The sequence below is a fragment of the Microcebus murinus genome, chromosome 17, assembly GCF_040939455.1.
Source record: "Microcebus murinus isolate Inina chromosome 17, M.murinus_Inina_mat1.0, whole genome shotgun sequence".
In the NCBI taxonomy this organism is placed as follows: Eukaryota; Metazoa; Chordata; class Mammalia; order Primates; family Cheirogaleidae; genus Microcebus; species Microcebus murinus.
The window spans coordinates 29051353-29075000 of NC_134120.1; the positions used below are offsets into that span (position 1 = coordinate 29051353).

General features: G+C 33.1%; 1 protein-coding gene across 1 annotated transcript in view; it reads right to left on the bottom strand.

Moving 5' to 3' along the window:
* The window catches only part of PIK3C3 (phosphatidylinositol 3-kinase catalytic subunit type 3), a 116631-nt gene that overhangs the window by 86501 nt on the left and 6482 nt on the right, over positions 1-23648 (bottom strand). Inside the window, exons 3-4 of the mRNA XM_012790299.2 lie at positions 21186-21329; positions 13240-13369 (exon numbers count right to left, since the gene is read on the bottom strand). Of these exons, the coding sequence (XP_012645753.1) occupies positions 13240-13369; positions 21186-21329 (274 nt within the window). The remainder of the gene's footprint in view (positions 1-13239; positions 13370-21185; positions 21330-23648) is intronic.

Genomic DNA, 23648 nt, shown 5'->3' on the forward strand with positions numbered 1-23648 from the left:
TCAATAACTATTTACTAAATAAATCAAGTTTTGTTCAGAGTGGAGAGTGAGAAGATCTACACATACATAAGATACTACACTGGGAATCAGCTTTCTTAAGGTTCATCATGATCTAGATATTTATACCAGAAAGAGTAAGGAGGACTGAAAAACAATATTTAAGTCTGTCTAAGATTCTGTGGGTAGAAAGAGACAAAAAGACATACAGACACACATTGACTCAAAAGAAAACTGGGGAGAAATGATTTCTGCTTTTACAAATTTTGCCTTGGCCAGTTTCTTTCATTTCCATATACCTACTTCATCTTTTATTAAAATTAATTTTTATTTCAAAATATGACGGGGTACAACTGTTCTTGTTACATGGATTACTTGTACATCACTGAAGTAAGGGCTTTTAGTGCACCCTTCACCAGAATAGTGTACATTGTACCTGATAGGTAAGTTTTTACCTCTCACACCCCTCCCTCCCTCAGATATCAATCAACATACACTTATTAATATTAAACAATGCCAGATACATGGTTCAATTTCACAGATGCTATAAAAGTAGGTTAGTTTTGTTTATTAAGAGATAGTACGATTGTTCAAGGAGGATAACATCCAGTTATGAAAACAAAATAAGCACATAAGACAGAATATTAACTGATGATATGGAAGAATTTGATCTTGATTTTAGGCAATCACATACTCACTTTTTATATCCAACCAATAGGAAATTTAAAGTCGATACTGGCTTTATAACAGCAAAGGTTTGCAAGCATTTTAAATATCCAAACACAGAAGATTGCTGAAATGAATTATGGTAGATTCACACTATATAAAATCCTCTAGCCTTTATAAACGAGGTTATAGAAGTATCTTTAATGATCTGGAACAATTCTGAGAAACTATTAAGTGTAAAAGCAGGATTCAATTAAATATACACACACATTATAATCCCAATTTAAAAATATATACACACACATTCATATATAATATATATACCTATATATTAAAATATCAATGATAGTTATCTTTGGGTGTGGATTATGAGTGATTTTCATAGTTGTCTTTGTTCTTTAAAAATACTCTACCACTGTAGAAGATGTATATTATCTTTGTAATAAGAAAAAACAACAAAATTTATTTAAAAGCTGAAGTTATTTTAAAAACAATTAATTGTGGAGACATCTCTGTTGAGAAAACCATTAAAGATTAGTATTAGTAAAGATGATGCTAAATAAAGTAATTTTACTTCATAATAAAAACTCAAAGAATAAAGTCTGCCTGATCAATTTAACTAACTTTACCATATTAAATGAGAACAAAGCATTAAAACATGATTGTTCTCTCTCTTTCTTCCAAGGGCCTTTCAACTAGATCCAACTAAAACTAAATTAGGTGATGTTACTATTTTTCACCATATGCTTAATACAAAGTTTTACAAGTGGAAATTTATAGGCTTTATGTATCAAATCTTACTCAAGAAACTTTAAAAGGAAATAATTAAAAGATAAAGGAACTTTCCAAAAAAAAAAAAAAAAAAGCTATACAATAGATATGATGCTTGAGCCAGACACATATATGCTTTCCTAGGGAATCTAAGAAAATTGGCAAAGCTGTATGTTTTCTACTTTTCTCTACCACTTAAAAATAAACAAATAAAATGAATCTGCTCTGTCACTTGACAGAAAATTTTCAAATTCATAGAACCTATGTGAATGTTCAAAATTTCTCTCTTGAAATATCTGTAGCAATACTGGTCAATAAAAATGTCTAGTACTACCATATATAGGAATATTTTTTCCAGCATGATCATACAGGTTGCATTTCTTCAACTACTTCATATCTTGTTCCTCTAAACTCCCTCAAGTTAAGGGCCATAATTTACTCTTTCAACTCCAAACGCTTCGCTGAATCTAGAATAGAACTGAGCTAAATGAATAAGTTCTTGAACAGAATATCATTATTGGTCTGCTAATATAGCTGCATGATGCACTACAGCTCTTTCATAAATTTCTACTATTAAAAAGTATAATTCTTCAAAAAACACAAGACAACATGAGTTTTAAATCAAATATAGTAATTTATATGCAGTAATTTATAACTTAAGACAAAATGCAGCTGTATATAGTAATTCATTTGAACCACTGAGATTTAAAAAGGAATTATGAGTATGTGCATGCGTGTTAGAGAATATGTACATGGCTGTGTATTTAATTCATAGCAAGCATAGGAGTTTCTTCTATCTTCCTGATTAATGAAGTCTGGGCCACAAATCTTCAATTTTACTTTCAAACTTTACATGTAAATCTTATTATTCAGGAAGAACAGTACTTGCCTCATAAAAGTTTCATTTAGTTAAACTTCTCAGAGATAAATCTTGTCTTAAAAGCACGCTACTTTCTATTTTTCTGGTAGAAACTATAGCTGTAAAGACAGACAATAGATTTATAGAACATAAATCAATACTCTTTAGGGCTCAATATTATACTGGCAAAAACTAATTTAGTCTACTTGCTATCACTGGTTCCAAGACAAATCTAAAAGATTTGACAGTCTTAGGTAACAGTAAGCAAACCAAGTAACTAATAAAGAGGATGTTACCATGTAGCATTAGGAATAAATTTACAAGGTATTCCCAAATCCTTCTGTTATAACACAAAAGAATGGTAACCAGAAGCAAATCAAATAAACAGTTTATAAAAGCTATACTACAAATTTATACAAAAACCTGTAGCTAAGAGGTATACTTGGTGATGTCAGTGGTGCCACTGAATAAGTCTGATAGCCTTGAATAATTTCAGCAGTTATCACCATAATGTTGTTTATTATTGTCATTTACAAAATATTAAAAAAAATAAAATATGATACTCTTCTACCCAACCCAAATTTTATAGCCAGGATTCTGTGTTTTCATTTGTAAGGTAACAAAACTTGGTAATCTTTATGTCAGGTGCCTAACTAAGTGAAGACTTAACTAAATATAGATATTTCTTACAAAGAATACTAACTTCCCAAGAAAAGACCTAACATACAGAATCAATAGAAAGTAACTTTAGAAACTTAGTGTTATACTGTGAAAACATTAAATTACATAATTATTATATGGGAAAAGATTAATAGGCCCTTCTAAATAATTTATTCTATTGATTTATCCAGAATGCCAGTTTATTCATAAATATTATTTCATATAACTTCATCAAGGCAGAAATTTATTCAGAATCTAAGGAAAGTTTACTTGCTATCACCTATAAACAAAATAGTCTCTGAGGTTAATTTTCCTTTACAGAATAGCTGAATAATAACAACAATGATGGCATTATTATGGTTTCTATAATTAACAATATAATGAAGTTCAACTGACCACATTTTAACAATGAAAAATATCCAAAAATACAGAAATAACTGGTAACGCAATAATCCACAGTGAGAACTGTAACTCAGGGGTCTTGACTACCAGTCTTTCTCCCAGTTACAATGTATCTCATTACTATTTAAATCTTCCAATAGTTTTGATAGTTCTATTAATCTTAAAAGCATAAACTAGAAGGTAATTCCTTCATTTTTTAAAACACCTCCCTAGATACTTTCATATTTCCCATTTCTCTTAAATCTAACTACAAAGTAAAATTACATGGGTATAGATTTAAAAATCCACATAAATCATGAATTTGGTAACCTATTCTAGGATTTGTAACAAGAAATGAAGCCAAACTTATAACAAAAATCACTTCATAAAACACAATTCTAAAACCCAAACATTTGTTGATCTTAGTCTTTCAATATACCTCTTCCCATTCTCCAGGTTCCTCTAATATCAACTGCAGATAAGCAAATAACATTGGGTTTGATTCCAGTTTCAATAACGTAAAAAACTAAGAAAAACTGAAAATCCTCCCACAACAAATACCTAAAAATGGAAAGTAACAGTAAAATAGGTATAAAAATCTAGAAAGGCAAACCTTGAAAAAGATAAATTTATAATCTGAAATCATAATCCATGAAAGCTAAAGTCAGTCGTCATAACAGAATACATCTGTCAGAAAATGAAATACAGAAAATTGGAAATGAAATAAGTATTTCAAAATAAAACAATAAAGACATAAAACATAAGTCAAGGAATCAAAACATGAAGGAAAGAACACGATGTTATTATTACCATATCTATACAGTAAGCCTTAATACTGAATAGAGAAAAATTTCCCCTTTTGAATGTCAGGTGGTTTTATAAGCTGGTTCTACAAAACCTGCTGAAGCCAATATGACAATGATACCAAAACCAGAGAAGGAAAGTGAAAACAAGAGAAATTTAAGGCAATGTTGACTTATACATGCAAAATTTCAGGAGAAATTGGCAAACTATATTAAGCAATTAAAAAAAAAAATGACTAAAGAGGAGTTACTCCAAGAATGGAAGAAAAGTTTAACACAGAATATTAGTGTAAATCCACAAATTATTGTTACAGAGACCGCCACCCCCAAGATCACCAGGTACAGTGATTCACCAGATGGACTAAGAGGCAGTTGTAATCAACAGTTAAGATTTATGATAGTGATACTATCAGGATATACTTTGGATGAGTCAGTAAAGGAAAAAGTCGTAAGTAGGGACTAGAGAAATCCATACACAAGCTTTCTACGCTCACCCCTCCCTGCCTATGAAGAGAAACACGCAAGTTTGTCTATTTCTCTAACAAGAAAAATGTGGCCTTGGAAAGCCAGTTGAGACTCAGAGTCTAGGAATTTTACTGGGGGCTGGTCACACATGTATTCTCTGCCTCGCAACTACCAAAATTCTAGACTCCCAGAAAGAAAGCAGGTGTTAGGCACAGTAAAACACATGTTTATCAGTTAGGACTTGTTTCAGAAACCTAGTTCTCAGACACCAATCAAGGGCTGAATTTGCAAGCAGGCTCTTCTAAAGATAGCAGCCCTAGGCCTGCTATGTTAACTTTTTTATTTTAAGAGACAGGGTCTCACTGTGTTGCTCGGGCTGGACTTGAACTCCTGGACTCAAGCGATCCTCCTGCCTCAACCTCTACAGTAGCTGGGACTAAAGGTATGTGCCACTGTGGGAACTCTTGTCTACATGTTAAAGGAGAAAAAACATGATCAAAAGAATCCCAAAATGTTTTTGGCAAGTTTCATCATTCATCATGTAAAGTTTTGGTAAAATAAGACTTTTTTAACCTGATGAAAGAAATATATCGATAGCCAACATCTTACCAAATGGTTAAATAGAAAAAGCATTCTCATTGAAGTAAGTAACAAAACAAGGATGCCTCTACTACTGTTTCTATTAAACACTGTTCCAGAAACTACAGTTTCTATCAAACACTGTTTTGGTTAAAAACAGCAAAAAGTTGAAGTTGTTGGGATTTACTCATATAATCAAATAACATGCAGCAGTTTAAATGAAAGCACGCAAGCCATATATATCAACAAAGAAAAATATCAAAAAGTGGCATTAAGTTAAAAAAATACAAAAAGCAAATTACAAAATGAAAGAATGAGGGAAATCTTTATGTGATGTTTTTTATCTTTTTTTAAAAAGATGTGAAACAAGACAAAATGTTAACATATGTTCAATCCTGATAGTGAATATGGATGAGTATTACATACTTCTGTGTACTTTTCTATTTGAATTGTTCTATAATAAAAATAAAAATTTAAATACATACATAATTTTAAAACATTGGCATTTAGTTTGCCAGGACTAGGGAAACTGAATAAATCTACAGTCAATGAATGCCTTTTTACTACCTCTTCTCACAAATCTTGGGCTTCAGTTACCACTTAACTAAATTATTTGGCAAACTCCCTTAGGCTGAATAGCACTTTATTTGATAAAGATGACAAAACTCAACAAAATCAGTTGGGTTGCCTACCATAGACCTACTTCTTCAATGTGCTTTTAGTCCATTCAAAACAAAAGGAAAAATATTTTTTAAAAAATTCTTTTATCCTTAAGGATTTTTCCTTCCAAATTTTAGACAATTCTACCCATAGCCTTCTTATGTCCAGGCCAAATCACCCCCTGGAGAATCACTGGGTTTGGGGGTCTATCTTATCTTTTACAGTCTCAAATCAATGGAATGTCTCTCCTTTCCCCAAACTTTGTACAAACTAACTTATTTCTAACTTAGACTGTTATTCCATTCCTTGACTATAACTGCAATCCCAAAGTCTAAGGTGACATCTTTAGTTTTTCCCAAAGTTCCTATTACTTCCTTTCACCAAACAATTTTTTCATAGTTGTTACAATTAGCCTAGAAAAGTAGTGTCCTTTTTTCTTCTACCTTCTGAAAGATGATCTGTGATCAAGGCAGTATTTAGACAAAAGTTTGAGCTGAATAAATGACACTTCATTACCATCACTATTAACTTTCTAGCTGCACCATTTTTCATGATTTCACGAATATCAGCCACTTCCTCTTCACAGCTCTAAAATGTTTCCACAGTTTTATAGCATTAGTTAGTTTTGTCTTTTATATACTTACTATGGGGTTCTTACATGTGTTTGTACCCTGAAGTTCCTATCCTATGAATAGTTTCTTTGAACAACATACACCTTTTTTACAATCATGTTTCCTTTCCTCCTAAGTCTTTGCCCTTTGAGGTTATACTATAGTGAAAAGAAATCTTTAACATTGACTGTTTTTTATTGGTTTTAATTAATGTAGTGGTAAAACTGAAGCCATAAGCATCATTCGTAACTCCAAGTCATTCACAGTACACATATGTACTGGGTGCTTACCACAGACAGGTCACCATTTACTGAGTCATTAGACATCATCTTTGATGCCATACCTGAGGACCTACAGTGAATATATTGTTTTGTATTCTAACTCCCTCTTCTCCTAGTTTCACAATTTTAATCTCCTGAATAAGAAAAATATATTCTTCATGCAAACAAGTTCTTCTCAATCCTTAAATCTTAAGCATATGTCACTGACACTTATCTGTGTTAAGAGATTTAGACAAGATTCTGGTTCTGCAATTTACCAAATACGTAACCGTAAATAAACCACTTAACGTCTCTAAATTTTTATCTTTTCATGAGTATAAAAACAATGGAGGTTACAAGTCCTGATCCTGCACTTGTCAGAATCAAATAAAAGTAAAATAAAGTAATAACAGCAGCTAACATATATTAGTGCTAAGTATTTGCTGGGCAGTGTGCTAAATATTTTATCACTTACATTTGGTCTTTATAATAATCCCCAAAAGTAGATACAATTACTATTTCTATTTTACAGATAAGGGTTTCAACTAGTTGAAGATCATAGCCAAACAAGAAACACAACTGGAATTAGAATGAAAAATGGTCTCCAAAGCCATGATCTTAACCCATTCTCTATTTTGGTTTGCAATCTATGCTAAAAGTTTCATTGTATTAAAGTACTTTATACATACAAGGTGATTATAAATATAATTATTATTAGTCATAATGGCACTAATAATGACATCAGGAACTTAGTAATATATGTTTTTTGGTCTCCAACATTTAAAGCATGACTTTGACATGCCAAGTGATTTTGGTGGGGGTAAAGAGGACTTATCCACATGCATAAAACTAAAATCTCAGTAAGGTCCACTAAGTAATGCCTCGAGACAAGTACCCATTTGATGCAATGCACCAAGGCAAAACATTTTCTTTCAAGGGCAAATATTTCAGTGGGACAAAGAGTAATACAAAATAATTTAAAGTAAACAACTTCAATCCCACTTCAGAAAATTAAATATGTCATTAGAAAATGTCTTAATCTCAATTTTGAAGAATTATTTTGTGATTTTGATAACTTCTCAATGCTTATTCAAAATATGCAGTGTAACCAGCACATTCAAGTAATACTGAAACTATAAAGAGAGAAAGTCCTTTCTAGATTTCCTCAAACTGAGAGAAATACCCCATAAAACTTTCTAGCTGCTTCATGGATCACTAAGTAATCAACAATCTCATGAAGACTAATTTAATTTCTAAGGTACCTTGAAAAATGGTGTCCTATATAGCATACACAAGTAATATCCTTACCAGAAAGATGTGCTTACCCAATACAGGTGAGTGAACTGGCACTCTGATCAGCACTGTCCAGGAGAACTTTTGGCAATAATGAAAATATTCCATATCTGCACTAATCAATTCATAGCTTCTAGCTACATGGGGCTTTTGAGCACTTAAAATGTGGTTATGGTGATACAATAACTCAATTTTTTAATTTTATTTAATTTTAATTGACTTAAATTTATTTATTTATTTTTATTTATTTATTTTTTGAGACAGCATCTCACTCTGTTGCCCAGGGCTGGAGTGCAGTGGCATGCTCAGCTAATTTTTCTTTTTCTTTTTTTGTAGAGACGGGTCTCACTCTTGCTCAAGCTGGGCTTGAATTCCTGGCCTCAAGCAATCCTCCTACCTTGGCCTCCCAAAGTGCTGGAATTGCAGGTGCGAGCCACTGCACCCAGCCTAATTAACCTAAATTTAAATATAATTTGTGGCTATCATACTAGGCATTGCAGCTCTAGATTATAAATAACTCTTTGAAGTGGTTGGCACAAACCTAATCTCAAGAAACTAATTATTACAAGACCAACTAAAAAATTTAATTCTTATTGCAATAAACCTGAGGTCTGGATGCTGGACCCACAGAGAACCCACACAGCCACTCTGAGGTCAGCGTGAAACACCACCACACTACCACATCTTCACTGCAGCAGTGCTCACCTGTACACACTACTCAACATTCCCAAACCTATCTGTGTCACACAGACCACAAAGCATTTTTCATCTAGTCATTACTTTCTCTTTGCCTCCTCTTAATCAAATTGACAGAAACTAAAGCACATTCCAAAGGCATCAAGCAGAGCTGCTAAAATGAGAGGGAGACAGTGGAGAAGCATGCTTTTGCACTAACCTTTCATGTCTAAAGACATGGATTCAAATATAAATCAAACACTAAAGCTTGGTAGTCACATCCAAAACCCCAGGTGGACATGTATTCTAGTCATAAAACTCCTATTATATGACAAGCTGAAAGACAGAGCAGATGGGAACAATGGGTAAATTTGCTCAAGAAAGGCCCACAACCATTAAAAGGCTAGGTCATGGATAATGAAAGTTTAATAAATGCCCCAGAAGTTTGGTCTCTTATTATTTTCACAAATCAATTCAAATGGAAAGACACTATATTAACTAGAGATATTTAGAGATGGAAAAGATGAGAGAATAAGGAAGATGTGAAGTACGAAATAGTATATTTTAATGCATTCCATTTCTTCCTGTTCCCTATTAGAAGTCTAAGAAATCCAAGTTATAAAAAATAAGACCTGAACTGAGAAAAAGAGTTGTTTCCTTTTCTCATACTCATTTTGCCTCAAAAAAAAAAAACTAAGCATGTTTGCAAAATGCTATAAAATCATTAAATAGGTTAATTCTACTAAAGTTCATTCTGAATGGATTTGGCTTTCAAAAACTGTCAAACTTGGCAGGCTTTTAAACTTCAGTTATTCATATTGTAGTTAGAATTCAACTTTCACAGTTGAGCCATAAATCAGAATAAGAGTATTAAGTCCAGCTTGGAGCTGAGGTTCTTTGCTTAATAATTATCTAACACCATCTTTTCACAGTTAAAAGAGTTAATCTTCATTTCACAGTTCTCTGGTCTCAGTATCCCCAGGCAACCAAGACTGAAGCAGTTCTATAACTGAACCAACTATCTTACATTGCAGTTTGCAAACTGTCACTATACTATTTATGTAGGCTTACGGGTACAATGCATAGTAACCATGCTTTGCTATTATATTAAAATTTATGTACAACTTTTTACTCTTAAGCCAACTGTCTTCTCAACAATTAGAAACCATCATAATAAATTCATTGTCTTAAAAAATCAAAGTGCAACAAGAAATAAACCATTCAATTCTAACCACTTAAACCTCACCTACTGAATACTAATTTCTTTTCTTAAAATGGTAGCGTGAGAAATACAAGCATTACATCTATAATCACTGTACCTTTTGTATGAAAATGGAAATAGGGAGCATACAAATTCTGGCCCAGTTTTTAAAAGTTTGTTACATCTAAGACAATTTCAAAATGTTCTGAGAGAGTTGACAATCTAACTGAACTTTTTATAACGTGTAACCAGAAAAATGAGAGAGTGAGTGTGTGAATGAGCAAGCACACACAAGTCAAGTGCATGTGAGAATGCAGGCACTATTTTGTTCTTAAAATTGTAAGGTAATTTAAGTATAATTTTAAGTTAAGAATGTAGGTATCAAAGTATACTCTCTCTGGTAAATTACCAAGTTAAGATCATAACAAATATCAAAGTATATTTTCTCTGGTATAAGGCAAGGCAAATGGATCATGCTTTGGGTGAGGAAAATTGCTTTTCAGAAAGTCTGTCTTAAACACTTAAGAAGCAAGTACTACTCAAACAACAACAATAAAATCTAAGAGCATAGCCCAATTATTCACATTTGGCAAGTCCTGTATAATGCTTTACTCTAGAAATACATATCACAGAAAAAATGAAATGACATGAACACAACACATTCACAATTGCAAATTGATAACCGCAAATTTATTCTCTATTAAGGTGATAACTATAAACTCCAGGTAGATATATAATCTCAATTGCTTGCTACATCAGTACTTAGACTATGAAGAGCTGCATGAGAACTTAGAAATCATCCATTCTAAACTTCTGATTTTACAGGCTCAAAATTAATTTCCCCAACTTAAAAGGATGGTCAAAACTCTGAATAACTAACTGTACAGTGCTCTTCCCACTGTAAAGTGCTTCCAAGTGTCCAAGCTTCCAATTTTGTCAAACCCAGGACGTCATTTTTAAAACATATACATATATGTGCGTGTGTGTGTGTGCATATATATATATGTATATTAAACAGTACTGAAACCTCAAATAGCACAACCAAATGCTGTATCGAGAATGGAATACAGCATTAGTCCAAAGTGTCAAGAAATAGAAAGACCTTCCTTCAAAAGAGGGAACAATTCGTTAACAATGCTATGAACAGGATGCATTTTTCCCCTTAAAAAAAGTAATTCCTGGTTTCTATGGTTTCTATTCAATCTTTGGGGAACATAAGTTAACACAAACACAAGCTGTCACAGCATAGCAAGCTCTGAAGTATACACTGTATTCAAAAGTTAAAAGTACAGTTCTGTTAAGGGTAAAAGAATGTGTAAAAGAGCCTGGCTCTAATTATTTTCAGAAGGACTGTAGATGCTTATTCTCATTAATTTTTATTCCCATTTTAAAGATTTACAAGACATCTGAAAACTGCTAACCATTCTGAGCAATGCAGACACCACATAAATTTTAATAACTATCTCTTTAAAAAGTAGGATTCACTTGCCATACTCTTTTATAAGGAATTTAGATGTTGATGATTGTTACCAATTAACAAAAACATTAAGAAGGCTTCTTTCCAACACCTCATTTAGTTCTGCATATGCTTACTCATCATTTCTAGAGTTGCTAATGTACACAGATATTTAAAACGAATAAATATGAACCCATACAACTCTTAAGGGGTTACTGTTTCCATCATAAAAATGTTGATCATTATCAAGTCATGTCTTTTTTCCTACTATAAAGCACAAAAGATTAAAATGAGAATTATATACCATAACACTGTGCTACATTAAAAAGACAGAAGTCCAACTCAAACAAATTCCGATAATTATACTACGTGAACTGATACCTGAAAAATATCATAGTTATAACATTATTGTTAAACCTTCCATCAAAAATAATTAGGGTAAAAAATTAGAAAGTAAACAGAAGCCTAATTAATTTAATGGAGAAACAAAGTAGATAAATTATGCAACCATACAGCTTTGTATCTCGTTTCTGTCCATTCCCCCTCAAATTTAGAATTTCATCTACAATATGCTGTTCTTAAAAGACAATTTAAAAGCTTTTGCTTCTTCAGTATATGCTACACTCCTCTTGCAGTTGACATTTAACCTTTTTCATATTATAGGGACTCACAGGCTATAAATGAGCTGATTCTAATAGAATTTCTATTAACTATTCAAGGTTTCTAAAAGTCACAAAGTAGTTTAAAAAGATAAACGCTTAAAGAGAAGGCAGCCATGTGAAAAGCTCGAGAACTTTCCTACATCCTATGTAAGAATGCAAACAAAATCCCAGAATGAGTAGATGAATTGAATATTAAATTTTATTTACTTATTAATATATTGGTTATTATGTTTATTAGCTACCTAAGACACCATTTTTCCTTAAAAGGGTAATACAAAAAAGAAGAATGGACTTGACAAAAATTTTATGTTGCAGCACAAAGCCAAGCCAATGCAAGCACTTATTCTTTATAATTAGGATTTCTTCCATATGTAGGTGAAAGAAACAAGCTGTTAAATGCTTGGCATCAAAACTTTCTCCAGACATGAAAGGAGTCATTCACAATAATAAGATTGGAAGGGAAAAATACATGTAAGACTTAAAAGAAAGTCTCTTAACAAAAAAATTATAAAAGGGTCTTTAAACAGTATCTAACTCAATGCTTTGTAGATGTAGATTCACTAAATGAGAGTGTTACAATTTAAGCACAGAATGGAGCTTAGTTTTTGTATTTCTAAGTGAAAACACTTGATTAAAATAATTATGAAAGAAAAAATAACTCAGTCTGCTTATAAAAAGGTGAAAGAAATTTAGATTAGTTAATTGTATAAGGAATCTTCACTTTCAAACATAAGACTCTCTAGCATGTAACATTTGAATCTTTAATGCTATGTCACCAGTAAAAGTAGGTGATCATCTTGAAAATATCTGCAAGTCCTTCACATTTTCAAATCTGGCAGATTTTCAGACACAAAAGGCCATATATTACATGATTCTATTTATATGAAATGTCCAGAATATGCAAATCCATAGAGATAGAAAGTAGATTAGTAGTTGCCAGAAACTGGGAGGAGGAAGGAATGGGGAAGAACTGCTAATGGGTACATGGTTTCATCTGGGGGTGATGAAAATGTTCTAAAATTATATAGTGGTAATTATACACAACTTTGTGAATTTACTAAACCATCAGGTTGTACACTTTCCAAGGGTGAATTTTATGGTATGAATTATATCCAATTAGACTGTTATGAAAAAGTTACATTTAAATTTTTAAAAAATCTGACAGAATTCATAATGTCATGGTGTACTACAATAGACATCATTCAGGGCTTTCCACCTGTTCCAAACATCTCTTTTATACCTTGGCAAGGCGGCTCATCTGATCTTCTGAGAGAGTGCTGCTTGTTCTGCCAGGAGTTTTTGTGGGTTCTGATCCATCTGCTTCTACATTAGGCCAGACTTTCAAGTCATGCATCCCTTGGCGAAACATGCTAGGGAAAAAGAGAATGTTCGGAGTAGAAGTAAATTAATACAGTTCATTATAGAAAATTTTAGATTCCTAAAAATAAAGAGAATTCTACACAAGGAAATGCAAGTCACTATTGCCAAGCTTTAAGCCCTCAGTGGGATGTAAAGCAATTAACTAAGCAACTAAAATCCATGTCATACTGTTTTTCATGTGCCATTCTTTTCTCCCCCAAGCAGTTAGAACTACTGCAGAGAATTCTACAGGTAGAGTAAAAGGAAAGATGGATCACTAATGAGCACACACACTTCACCATTCTTCACCACTCTGTTATTTCTAACAGAGATAACAGAGATCAAATTCTCATCCAATGGAAGAATGTCACATTTACAATAATTGAAATCAAAACATAAATAATTATATAACTATTTTCTTTAAGTGACAATTCAGCATAGTAGATTGTAAAGTCGAACTGCCTGGGTTTGAATCCCAGCTGTGCTGTTATCTATATAACACTGGGTAAATCATTTAACCTCTCTGTACCTCGGTTTTCTCTTTTGTAAAATGGGATTATAAAGAGTACCTGTATCTCACAAGGTTACTGGAATAATTAAATTAATTAAATAAATTCGAACAAGTAAAAAGTACTTAAAACGTGACTGCCATATTGTAAGTACTCAATAAATGTTAGCTTTTATAGCTTTTTTTGCTATACAGGTTGATTTTTCTCCTGTCTTCTTTTCCCTAAAAGGAATTTTCTAAAAGTGAATACAATAGTGGGTTCATATATAAAAAATTTCCCATGCTACAAATCAGAAATTTAGCATATAGTCAAAATTAACCCTAAGCTTGGTTATCCTGTGTCAAAGTGAAAGAATATGTGACATTTGAATTGTCATGTTTCCTTCAAAAAGCTATCAAGAAGATCTAAAGACTAAACAAACTCATAGAGTTTTAGACAACTATGTGTTTTAATTATGCCACTGTCAAGTTTCTCAGTTTGTTTTTCATGGGGAGTTAAAGATGGTCTTCTGTTAATGTGTTTTCTTTTTTTTTTAAGTATTTTTGAACAAGGACTTCCAAATATGAAGTCTACGCAAATAGCATCTGCTCCAAAGCTGAAAGTGCAAGTTATCAACTGCAATGAAAAGGAAAAAAACTAGAAGTGTATGTAAGTAAGTAGGCAAGGCTAAAGTATTCTGTACACTTTTGTATTTAATTATATTTTTAAAAAATAAGTACGTTTGGGTATATTAATATTATTCAATCTTTAAAAAACTGTCTAACTATAAAAGGTTTACGTAAACTTTAAAAATTGTTCTTACAATGTTTGGCTAATGGAAATGTCTTCACAGATTTTCCTGAGGTAATAAAGATGATTTTCACTGAACATTATATAATGTACATAAGCAATGATGCCATAAACATTTACATTGGGAACTATAAAGGATAGCTATAAGCTCATGAGCACAATAAGATTAAGGACCATATCTGTTATAAGGTCTCTAAAGTTGGCAATAAAACAGGTGATTCCAGTAACCATATTTGTAAAAGCTTATCTTATAGGCTCAATACAAAATGCACTAACTAGTTGTGAAGAATCAAAATCCTCAATATTTGCCATGTTAAACAGCAAAACAAAAAGTTGCATTAAAAACACACACACACATACACAAGCCTTTTATAAAGTTAATTTTCTTTCCCTTTCAACTGAGATATAGATTCAACATCACGCAGACCTGCTTAGAGTAGTCTCTAAGGAACTGAGTACAGTAAGATGATAATACCACTTTAAATAAATATCCTGAAATGTAACTTCCAAAATAGCAGAAGGCTTCCCCTCCTTCTTTCCACCTTCCCTTCCCCAAACGAATATTATGGCTGGCTGAATTTAACTAAATCAAAAATAAGCACATTTGGCAAAAAGTCAGTTTACTAAATGATTGAGGTTCCTTGAGATGGATCTGGAGAAGAGATATAAGGATAGGAGACATGGAGCATAGGGGTAATGCCAAGTAACTCAAACGATCAAGTGAACACATTACTTTCTTTTGACACTAATGGAACATTGCAGAAAGTTACACAGCCTCCAGGTGGCAAGCCAGAAGATGCTCAGAGCATTGTGTCCACTTGGGAAATTAAGCCAAACAGGCAAGACAGAAGGAACAGCACAGCAGGATTTCCTTCAGACTCCAGCAGAGGCCCTGGAAACAGCTGCTGTTGATGCTCCAGCTTGCAGTGCCAAGCCACTAAAGCAGCAACTGCCTTGACTTCAGAATTCACATTCAGAAAAACAACTGCAAGAGAAATCTGCAACTTGCCTATGGTTCTTTGCCAATTCAATCTAATGATCAATCCATTCTTTAGCTACTTAGAAGTCTCCCAAGTTAAAGCTTCAAATTAAGGACAATAAGTTATTCTAGTCTTATCCTAACAGATCATTCAATTATTAATTAGACTAGCCTTCTCCTAGCAGATCAGTCATTCAATTATTAATTAGACTATTCTCCAAGAAATTCTGCTTCACACTTGCTCAAGTACACACAACAGATATTAGAAAATAGCAAGAGCTGGTAGGCAGAAGATTACCAATACTACAATATTAGGTGCTTTGAGGACCACTTCTAAAAGCTAATAAATGTACACCAGAACCCTGTGAGGAAAAAGATGAGGGGCAATTGGTGTTATTTCATTGTATAAATAACATTTGAGGAAACTATGGTCTAAGGGAGTGTTATCTAAGTCATGAGAACAGTGGTGGCACATGACATGTTCTTTGATGATAGATCTCCTGTTGAGACCGACCCAGTAGACTCCCATTGCTTTGTCTCCCTGGATGACAGCACCATGCAGAGAAGCAGCTCTGACCTAGCAGCACAAATGGCTGTTTGCACTCTGCTACAGCACCTGGAACATACTGAAGATCTTCTTCCACAATCCAAAGCTGAACAAGAAGTCCTACAGCTGGCTAGATAATGCCTGGCTTTTCCCCACCGCAACTGAGCTCACCCTCAGGGTAAGACTTAAGGACAGAGAGAGAAATAGGTGTTGTTTTAACTTCATAGATTTTCTTAGAGTTCCTTTTTCTGAGGTGAAGATCAGTACAATTGCCAGTCTAAAGAGAACAGAAGTTGATGATCTGGCTTTTTTGTACTCCTTCCCTACTGTTCAAAGCATCCATAGACCTATATTAAAATCTACAGCCACATAGGAGTTGGACTGGTTAAGAAAATGTTGACATAAAATCTTATCTTCACCTTAAATTCAGTGAGCTGGATATTCCCTTACATCTGACTATGCGCAAACAGAACCATTCTAATTAAAGGACCTTTTTTTGCAGGTATCGTATGCATACTTCGCAAATTGAATAGAATTCATACCATTTGTATTTCATCAGGGACTTTGTTTTTTGGCTTCAATTTCTAAAAATTTAATAGCATAATAATTTTAATTGTATTTAGTTTTACTATTACCTACCAATGTTAAATAATACTTGTGTTCCATGTACAGCAGAGATATGAAGTTTTTCTTTTAAAATAAATGTAAGTAAAAAGAAGTGAGCTTGGTTAATAAAAATAAGAATATACTTAGTACAAAAATACGGCTGGAATTCTGAAAGCTGGGAACAAATAACTCAAGTCTGAGAAACTTTGCTTTAAGTGAGATAATTTCACAGAATTAGTGCTGCTTTCTAACACATTTCATTTATAGCTGACATGTGATGTGTTCAGGGCATGCAAGACTTGCATGAACTATTTTCCAGTTAGAGTTAAGAGAAAATAGATGATTTTCCAAGATTCAAAGTCTTATTTTAGTTAATGCCAGAAAGTACATTTAAGTTACCACCCACTTATTGCTACTTCTACCTTTATGGAAATCCTTGGGGTTTAATTACTTTTTAAAGTAGGACAAGTACTACTGATTTGTCTTCCAGGCACATTTCCAACTTGGTTTGGATGAGAGGCATAAGAATATTCCTTTTACTGGTATCTGTGTAGAATTATAAATAAAGTGCGTATCAAGGGAAGGAATAAAGGAAGAAGAATGTATCTTAGGTCACACAAATAGACTACTATGACAAAGGTTAATGCAGTGTTTTTCAAAATGTGGTCCATAGGCTACCTTTCACAGAATTATTCAGGATGCTTATTTAAAATGCTGATTCTTGGGCCCCACTACAGATGTACTGAATTAATGAGAACCTCATACCCTTGTCTTGTGAGCTTCCCAGATGATTCTTACAGACAAGTTGATTACTACTGATTGAATGTAGTACTTAAAAAAATTGTCAAACGTCAATCTGAGAAAAAGTTTATTTGGATTTAGGCAGGTCATTACACTGAGCTTCTGTGGAAATTTCAATTGTCCCACACCTACAGCCTGGTCAGAAAATTTTCTGAAACTAGATCCATCAGTGCTGACACAGGTGTTTTTATGAGAGAGCCACCAGCTGATATGCCAGACTACCCATGAAGAACCCAAAAGGAAAAATCAAGAGGTGTGGCTGTTTCTCAAAAACATTTATCCACTAAAAAAAGTAATAAACTGTTGTACTTTTTTTTTTTTTTAACTCTGTTGCAAGCAAACCCCTCCCTAGTAAAGAAAAATATGGAGCAAACACTCTGGAAAAAGAACAATATTGATTTAGCAATATGTCCATTCTGATGTAACATCAGACCTAATTCATCAAAAGGTATATTTAAAAACTGAAAGTTATAATGTTTCAGACTATGTCTAAATTACTTTTCCTGTATGAATTTCAATAATAAATATCTCTTTAATAGCCACATTAAACTAAAATACCTACACATTAGTAAGCAATCAAGTATTCTAAATGAGATTACATCTAGATTTTATTCATGAATTCAGAAGCCTTTTTGACACTCTATTCTTGGAGAAAAATGTAATATTAGAAAGGTGTCAATTCTCTCTGTAATTAACATACAGAATTCAATAAGGTTTCCTAACAAAATAACAATGAGTTTTTTTTTAATTGAGCAAATAAAATTATTTTGATGAAACAAACATGGAAATATTATGAGGTTTATCATTATCTGATATTAAAACATTTTATAATAGTATTCAAAATTGACAGAATAGTCCAGAAATAATGAGAGCTAATATTTATTGAGATTATAACATTTATTAAATACATAAATATATTATCTGATACATAATATTTATATATAATATATAACATATTAGGCTCATAATAGCAATTTAATCATCACAAACTATTCTTTGAAGTAGATGCTGCTTACTACAAGGTAAATACTTATCATTGTTTCATTTTAGAGATGAAGAAATTGAGGCATAAGGTTAAGCAACTTGCCCGAGGAAATGCAGTTATTAAGAAAAGCCAGGATTTGAAGCCAGATAATCTACTTCTACAACTTGCTTTCCTAACCACCACAGGACTGTATATACTATATTGCCTCTGTTGGCCTTCAGTACACAATGAATTGAGTATATAAGGATGCTATTTTAAAACAGGTGGATAAGATGGCTTATTTAACAAATAGTGTTGAGACAAATACAAATCTCTTGTTTTTGTTTTTAAAAAGCTGATTCTCAATACGTCATTCCTTTCACAAAAATAATTTTAGATAATTAAAGATTTAAATGTAAAGGAATAAAAGTATGTGAACTAAAATACAATTTTAAGGCTCAATGCCCCCCATTGGCTGACTGAATGGACCCCTTCGTGGCCAAAGTAATATGCTACAACTAAATTGTCTGCCAGGAGGGCAGAGGTCAGATATGTCTCAACATCCCCCTCCCTTCTTGGGGACATCCTTTGTAACCCATTAACAGGCCTAAGGGTATTCAAGTCAAACCTGCAGGTCCTCAACTTACATAACAAATATATGTCCAGTGGCTTAATCTCTGATTAAGAGCTTCTTATCTAAAATATTCCAAGCCTCTAGACAAAGCTTCCTGTCTTTAACCAATTACAAGTCAAAGAATTTTTAAACCACCCTATAACCTGTAAGCCCCACCCCCCATACTTCAAGATGGCCCACCTTTCCAGGCTAAACCACTATATGCCTCCCATATATTGATTTATGACTTTACCTGTAACCCCTGTCTCCCTGAAATGTATAAAGCCAAACTGTAACCTGGCCACACAGAGTCCACTTGCTCAAGGCTTCTTGGGTGTGGCTCCAGGTCATGGTCCTCAAATTTGGATCAGAGTAAATCTCTTTAAAATTATTTTACAGAGTTTGGCTTTTTTTCTGTTAACAAGTATAACAGAAGAAAGTCTTTTTTAAAAAAATTAATCTTGGCCCTAGCATGGTGGTTCATGCTCTTAATCCCAGGACTTTGGGAGGAGGATTGCTTGAGGCCAGGATCGGCCTGGGCAATATGGAGAGACCCCACCTCTACCAAAAAAAATTAAATAATAATAACAATAATCTTAAACGAGAAAGAACTTCCTAAAAAATTAAATTCACAGTTCCAAAAAGTAAAAACTGATCAATTCAACCTAACAATTTAAAATCCCTGAATGGCAGCAAGTAAACAAATACATACTAAAGAACAAGCCAAACAGGAAAAGCAATATTTGTAGCATAATACACAAAGGGCTAATTTTATTCATCTACAAAGATTCTTTACATATCAATAAGAAATGGCAATTTTAAAAAAGGCAAAGAATTTATAGTATATGAATTTTATTAAAAAATGGCAAATGACATCAAGAAACAATACATAGAAACAAATACAAATAGTCAATAAACATCAAAATATGACCCTTTTCATTCATACAATAAGGTACAAATTAAATACATTTTTCAACCGTAAAATAAGTAAAAATTAAGACATCCAATAATGTCCAGACAGATTAAGGTCTATACCATTTTCCACTAATAGGAATCAGAACTTCTTTCAGAGATTCCAGGTCTGAAGCAGAAAACTACCCAATGAGCCTGGAACAGCTTGCCTATCAGAAAGCAAAGAAGCTACCAATGACTACTGGAGTACTGCCAAAAGGACATGGGGCTCCTACTGACAAAATGGAATTTCTAGAGCATTATAAAAAACAAAGATATCAATGTACTAAAATGTATCAAAAATGTTTAAGTCCAAAAGTTCATGACAAAACCTAAAAACAAAAATGCCATCAATCATAACCTTTGCACGTTACTAGGGCACAAACTATTCTTAAAATTCACAAAGAGAAAAGAAAGTTAAACATTTACTACTACCTTTCCTATATAACTATATACCAGAGTTAACAGATATTTGATAAAGGACCAAGTTCTTTAGGGAAAAATTAAATGAATAAATGTAGAAATAGAATGTCACCAATTTTCTAAAGATAGAATGATCCTTCTGACCCCAGAGAAAAGGGATAGCAAAAATATACCCTTCAGGACTACGGAATTTTTTTTTACATATATAATAAATTTCTATTATCTGTATATTTTTAAAAACCTGACTTAACTTTTCTATTAAAATTACTATCATTAGCAAATTAATGCTTTTCAATCATGCTTATTATCTTCTGTCACTATTATTGCAAAGCAGAACCCTATAACAAAAGTTACAGTCTTTTTTTCTGTAAAGACAAGGTTCTAGTTGCCAATGACTTCTATCTTCTAACAGAAATCATATTATGAATCACTAATACCGGAGTAATATAAATTGTGTTTCTTAATCTATCTGCATGTCCTGTAGGAAATATGTGGGAAATTTAGTCTCAGGAATGACCAAATCATATGTACCTAACTTGTTTTCACTGGAAACTCAGACTGGGTGTACACTATTACAGCCCTCCAGAAAATAAAAGTGCCAGAAAGCTGCAACACTCCTACAGATCAGATAAATATAATACTTACCCATATTTTCCAAAGAGTGAAACCGTTGTTCCTCCCACAGGCACTGCTTTTCCTGGTCCATATACATCCCATATGGTTAGAGCCACTTGGGCATTCCTAGGCAGGTCAGGGTATTTCACAGGCAGTTTTAGCCATTCATTCCAGCTATGGAAATAAAATCAACATAAACAGATCTGTACCTTTCTTTGAAATTAACAAATCATACAAGAAGTTTTGGCCAGAGGAGAAGTTTCCAAAAAAATTAGGTTAGTACTCTAAAAAATAATATGTCACGCTTGAAGCTCTGACTCTGTGGGGAAGGCAACACACATAATCTAAACATTTGTACCCCCATAATATACTGAAATAAAAAAAAAATGTGTCAGTCACCTCAATTTTGCTAAAGGCAACTTCAATTTTAAATACAGAATACATGAAATTTTTTTTTTAAAAAAGAGTTCATGAAAAATAGCACTGTTAAACCTCTAATCAAGAAACTCAGGCCGGGCGCGGTGGCTCACGCCTGTAATCCTAGCTCTCTGGGAGGCCGAGGCGGGCGGATTGCTCAAAGGTCAGGAGTTCAAAACCAGCCTGAGCAAGAGCGAGACCCTGTCTCTACTATAAATAGAAAGAAATTAATTGGCCAACTGATATATATATAAAAAAAAAAAAAATTAGCCGGGCATGGTGGCGCATGCCTGTAGTCCCAGCTACTCGGGAGGGCTGAGGCAGAAGGATCGCTCGAGCCCAGGAGTTTGAGGTTGCCGTGAGCTAGGCTGACGCCACAGCACTCACTCTAGCCTGGACAACAAAGTGAGACTCTGTCTCAAAAAAAAAAAAAAAGAAAAAAGAAACTCAGACACTACCACCGAAACACAAGGGAATATGACAATGGCTAATAAAAACCTAGGAAAACATTTCAATCTGTTAGAACTTTTGGAATCAAACTGTGATTTTCTTTAATCATTTTTAGAACACAATTTTATATTATGAAGATAAAATAATCAAAATTACTCATATTCAAAAGCACTTTTGGGAATAAAGCAAAAAAAAAAAAAAAAAAAGCAACCAAAACCTAACAGAGGTCTACATAGAGTATCTAGTACCTATGGCACATGAAGAATTTACCAGACTGCTGTAAACAGACATCTGACTTTTTTAGGTGAGATTTTTTTTTCAAGTTATTCCATTAATACTGATAACATTTAACTATTAGTGCCTTAAGCTTTCAAAGCACATCTGTATATATTATCTCAGTAAGGAATGTTTATTCTCGATAATATAATGACAACCAGCTCTTTTTTTACCCTCTATTCATTTCTGCAATGTTTTTCTGAACTTAAACTTCACACTGCATTCATTTGACAATTTGAACTCTCTTAAACAGCAGATGGCTTTTAAAATCTCAAAAGAATACTATACAAACCATACACAAACTAATACCTAGCAGACACACAGAATCCTATTTCTCTGTTTACTCAAAATTATTCTCAAAAGGGCGTATCCCAGTCTAGGGCAAACACATCTGTGCTGGTAAATATTCTGAAATAAAAAAATAAATAAAATGAACAAAATTCTCAAAGACTTAAACAACAAATCATTTATATTCATCATATAAATTTAAGGACCTCCAAGAAAATTAGAGATGGCTATCACTTTCAAGGAGAAGCAAAAAGTCATTAAATCCTTTTCTTCTATGAAGTTCTTAAAAAATAAATCACATGCTTAAGAAAGCCACTACTACAGATAAGCTTGTGCAACTAAATTAATTTATTTAATTACAACCCACATGGTAGGGTAGAAGTAGTGCCATATTTTGCCAATGAACAAACCGCAGAGGTTAATTAACACTGGCTAAAGTTAAAGAAGAAAATTAGTGATAATAACCAAAACGAATTGGGAAACTTCTCACCTATATATTCTGTCCTTTAGTGCCTAGAAGACAATACCTGTGACCCACCAATTCATTTGTCTCAAACCTTTTGCTTTCCCACACCAGGCCACAACATTTCTTTAAATCAAGGCAACTGCACTTAAATCTGTTTTACATATTGGGCTTCTGGAAAAGAGTTTTTCTGAAGAAAATGATTCTGCAGCCAAAAAGTCTGATAATATTCTTGATAATCTAGAATTTATGGAAAGATCTAGTGAGAAACCAAAAGCTACATATTTTGAACATGATTTTGTTCTTTTCCTCCTCATATACCATCCCTTTCCCATTCCCTATCCTTCATCAACCTCAATACTAAATTCACCTGGCAACTTTCAAAACATCCCAAGAATGTAAAGCCTAAATCTGGATGTTGCAATCCCCACCATGTAGCCCGCCCCCACACAACACTACACTAACTCTCTAGTCTGATTAATAAACTTCTGAATCCCAATTTAGTAATTTTTAAATTATATTAGATTGTTATTATATGTGTTTCTCTAACGCCACGTCAAGTCTTTTATGGGATAAGGTAGAATATAATGTTTTTAAAA